This window comes from Hylaeus anthracinus, unplaced genomic scaffold, assembly GCF_026225885.1.
Source record: "Hylaeus anthracinus isolate JK02 unplaced genomic scaffold, UHH_iyHylAnth1.0_haploid 2, whole genome shotgun sequence".
Taxonomy (NCBI): Eukaryota; Metazoa; Arthropoda; class Insecta; order Hymenoptera; family Colletidae; genus Hylaeus; species Hylaeus anthracinus.
Window position 1 is genome coordinate 2,664,083 of NW_026534838.1, and position 4,827 is coordinate 2,668,909.

A 4,827-nucleotide genomic window follows, 5' to 3' on the forward strand; every position below is an offset into this window, starting at 1 on the left:
GAAGTATATTCATGTAGATTTGCAATGACAAACTGATTTGGAAACATAAACCTGTCATTTAAATTAAATTTTTTCAATAGATATAGGGAGTAATTATGGGACTGACTGTATCTCCTGGAACAAATATCTCTAGAAATTCCAAATTAAATAATTACCAAGTAATACATATTTACAACACATCATATTAAAATAGTAGCTAGAAATTATTATCTCCTGCAAATCTCGGTACCAAAATTTCCCACCTACACAAAAATCTCCTCAAATTAAATGACCATATCGACCATTGTCCGAGGGTTTCGGAAGTTCGTCGAAAGGCTGATCGAGAACTCTCGAAATTTAAATTGCAGATCAGCCGACCATCAACGAGGCCACGAACAACGTTGTAGACGGCATCAATCTGGAAGAGATTAAAGAGTTCGCGAAGGTGTTCAAGCTGCGCAGACTGTCGCTGGGTCTGACGCAGACCCAGGTGGGCCAGGCCCTGAGCGTGACAGAGGGCCCAGCTTACAGCCAAAGTGCCATATGCAGGTGAGCGTTTACGTGACTCTTGCCGGTGTCCATTGTCTAATCTTCCTCACAAAATCAAAACGGACGTCGCTGATAAGAACTGAAGTTGTTGAAGACTACGACAGAGTGCCAGGTCACTGGAAATGGCGTTTCGGGAAAACGTGTACCAATCGTTTCCTCGTTTCCGGCAGCTAAATTACGTATGCTTATCGCGATGGATCTCGAGGAATTTCAATGTTGAAAGATTCGATGTGAACGTCTCTCGAAACGAAGGGCGAGCCCCTCTCGGCTCGAACCGCGACAGTTTTAGCTATCGCGAGTTATCCCCGTTTGTTTGTTCTCTCTCTATGTTGCACACTTCGTCGATCGTATCGAGACGCAGCGCTCGTCGGGCACAGATTCTGACGGAACGTTGAACTTTCACGTGACTTGTCCTCCAGACGAAAAGTGTGTAACGCGAATCCGCCACGATGGTTCCTGAACGCGATGGAGACTCGCTCCTAGGAGTGGAATTGCTTTTTTCAAGCTCTGAAAATCGTGCACTTTCTTTAGTGCAGAATGTACGCAAGATTTTAATTCGAAATTTTACACACGCTTTTAGCCCTGTTCTGTGTCAATAATTTCTGGTCTTTTGAGTCAATAGTTCCTGGTCTTTTTAATGTTATTTCATACATAGAAGGGCGTAGAAAGTGTTGCCGTGTACAACGTGATCTTTATTGGTCAAAGATCTCACTTTAACACGTTCACACCGGCGTGTACCACCGGTGGCTCACCCTCGCGTGTCTTTCAAATGGAGCGTATCACCGCGCCGCCCCATGGCGAGAAACGCAAACAGCAGCGCCAGCGTGAACGTGTTAATGATACGTAACCTAACCAAATCTATCTACGACTAATGAAATTGTCTCACTTTTCTCTTGTTATCTATGCAAACAAATAAACATGCGAGTTGTGCCGAAGCTGACCTAACCTAGAAACGATAGGTAGCGTTATCAGCATTGCATCGACACCTCTCAAAGATACAAATGTCACAGGCCGTTGACTATAACTTCAATTTCACGAATTTCGACTTAAAATTTTGCGCATTGTTGCTCAATGGTCTACAAGACACTGTTGACAAAGAAAAAATGGACTTTTTGGCTCACGGGAAGAAATCAATTCTCCCCTCGGCACGTTGTGCTTTTCTCTTTTTTCTCGTTTTTCACGTTCTCGTGAAGAACTCGAAGGAACCACCGTGGCAAATTCTGGTGGCAAGATAGAAACGACGTTTCTACATCCTAGAATTCTTATTGTAACGACTAATTTAAGCATTGGTGATTGTTCCCCAGTGCCCTGGCTACCGAGATGTACGCTGCCTCGCAGATTGCCTTTCAGCAGCAAGCTACTACGTACGTTCACCCCTCATAATACTTAATTTCACCTAAGAAGTCTAAAACATTTTCAAAGTCCTCTGGAAGAATAGCAGTTATACCCAAGCATGTGAATCCGAACAGTTTGGTCGTCGTGCGTATCGTCGTCACGAATGCTGCGAGCAGCGGCCCCCTACGGCGATTTTCACGTAACCGTTTACACATTTTTAGATGTCGAACGATAGTTAAAATTATCGTCGTCCTTCGATTCGACAGGATGAGCCTCCTTCTTTCGTATCGCTACGTGTCCTTTATTCTCGTGCAACGTCTGTTGGCCTTTTCATCCCCTTTCGCTAACCCCAGCCGACATTTTCGAACCCCCGAATTCGCAATTACTTTTTGGGGCACATTTTTGGGTATAGCTGCAATTACTCTCGCTGATTTCTAACTCCGCTTTTTGGAAATGAGAAAAGGAGCACTTTTTTACGAAAGTTAACGAGCTATTTCTTCGAGCCAGGGCATTGGCAAACTTGGGCATGATGTCGCCAACGCGCGAGAAAAAATAAATAAATAAATAAATACCGAGAAGCATATCGCATGAATTTTTTCGATTGTTCGTCGAGTGTCGAACGTTTATCAGTGTCGATCATCCGTTTTTTTTTGCGCTTGAGCGAGTCGATTTGTCAGACTAGCGCGTTGGCGTCATCATACACGGCATCACCAAAACCTTTCAGCATGCACGCATTGTCAATGTCCTGTTTTTGAGTCAGTGCATGTCTTCTTAGTGCTCCTTTAGTCGAACAAAAATGTAAAGACGTGTCGTTGCCAGGTGTTTTGGGCAATTTGATAATTTTTAATGATTTTTTAAATGTTTCGTGTCTCTAGAGTTTAATACCACTGTATTAACGCTAAAATTTAATGATTCAATTAATTCTTTGTTAGTATGATTAACATAATTATCCCAAAATATCGAATGATTTGAAGTTGGACAGTGGGTCTGATTGGTAGAAGCTTTGTGAAATGTTTCATGTATCTAGAGTCGAATAGCACAGTACTAAAACTTATTGATCAAATTAATTTTCTGTTGGTATAATTAACATACTTATCCTCAAAATATCATTTTAAGAAGAATTTTGAAGTACTGTGCGGAAACGAGAGGTTGGACAGTGAGTCTTCTGGATTATGCTATAAAATTCCACAGTGACAATAACATAAAATTTAATTAAATTATACAATGACCAATCAAAGCCACTAGTCAACTTCTCACCTCCGCACTGTACATGAATCAAATCGACCAGTTTTATCATTTGGTGTTAATATTGAACGAAATATTATTGTAACGGCAGCGTCTATAAAGTCTTTACGTATTTGCTGTAAAATCGTTTCTTTCCTCACGTGTTTGATCCCCCCCACCCCCACCCCCACCCCGACGTGAAATCGAAGATCAAGAACCATAACTTGTTGTTGGCTCTAGATTCGAGAAGTTGGACATCACGCCAAAGAGCGCGCAAAAAATAAAACCGGTCCTCGAGACGTGGATGAAAGAAGCTGAAGAAAGGTGAGTCGAATTTTCACTATCTACGAACGAATATTATTATTCTAAATTGTCTACTGAATTTTAGCGCACTCGTAGTAGTTATGAAATCATCGAAGAAAACTCCAGGAGGAAAATTAATGAAACATTTAATCGTTAACAGTGTCAGTGACGAAATATAATTATTCCTTCATAGTTTAACGCAAATTCGACCAAACAATTTATTTCGATGTTATAGTTGCTCCTTCAAGAATAACAATAATTATTTTCTATATTGATGGAGTTATCGATGAATATACTTGAAATCATTTTTCATTTATTGTTAAATATCATTATTCAAGTTATCTTCTTGAGTTTCATAACAAAAACTAGAATATTCACTAGACACGAAACAGAAGAAATTTAACATTTCCATTTAATTACAAAGAAGGAGTAATTCCTCATCCCTGACCAATCTTCAATTCATCAAAAATCCTGAATAGAAATAGTAGATGTCAATACTACTCTCAAGTGTCACGCAACGATAATTTACTTAGTATGCAAGATAGCTCCACTCAGGCATCAACCACGTTTCATTTTGTCACTCTCTATTGAATTCCAAGCGTTCCTAGTAAACGTCACGAAAGAAAACTGTCTTCGGAATCGTCGAAACGCGTCCTCCGCGATGGCGTTACAAACATTTCCCGCGATCATATCCCGCAATCGTCCAACAGGATCTCAAGCGGTGTCCGAGAGCGTGTGAACGCGTGCGTGCTAATTGGTAATTCGCTAATTGAATCCGCCTGATTAATTGCAGATCCGCGTCTAATAAATACGCGGAATGTTAATTAGAATGGGGGAAACCGTTACCGGCGGTCGTGCTCTCGCGCGGCTTACAGGTACCGCCGGTTTCATTCGTGTCGCGAAAGAAGTCGCCTATCGGCTTCCTCTACGAGGTATCGGTTTCGCGTGCACGCACACCAAGGCCTCAATTTTCTTCTAATCAGGGGTATCGGCATCCGTAATTAGCAAACTCAAGCGTTGATTCATTCTTAGGCAGCTGATACTAAACCTAGCGGCGATTTATAGGATGGAGAAACTGTTCTAAATAAATTGACTACTGGAGGTCTTCGACCTCTATTAATTTTTCGGGGAAAAAATCATTTCTCGGTTGGAATGAATTAATATTCAAAGTGGGCAATAAGTGGTTGAGTACGCTGTGAGATTTCCCCGGGAGAAAATATCGTGAGGTAATCGCATGAGATTTTCTAAGCGAACCATGGTACAGCAGGGTTTCTCAAACTTTATTTGCTCGTAGATCCTCTTGAGTGGAATTCAATATTTACTTAGTGTAATCGGAAATCGTTGAAAATTGTAATTTTAGCAATTATGATAGAATTTATATGGTTTGGTGTAGTTTGGACTTTCTATATGTCATTGCACGAAAATAAGACAAATTAT

At 40.9% G+C, this 4,827-nt stretch overlaps 1 protein-coding gene across 1 annotated transcript in view; it reads left to right on the forward strand.

Moving 5' to 3' along the window:
* Nucleotides 1-4,827, forward strand: part of LOC128892992 (POU domain, class 6, transcription factor 2) — a gene marked incomplete at its 5' end in the record, with an annotated part of 38,397 nt that overhangs the window by 15,023 nt on the left and 18,547 nt on the right. The window contains 3 exons of the mRNA XM_054153691.1: nucleotides 348-528; nucleotides 1,833-1,892; nucleotides 3,328-3,411. Coding sequence (XP_054009666.1) covers nucleotides 348-528; nucleotides 1,833-1,892; nucleotides 3,328-3,411 — 325 coding nt within the window. The remainder of the gene's footprint in view (nucleotides 1-347; nucleotides 529-1,832; nucleotides 1,893-3,327; nucleotides 3,412-4,827) is intronic.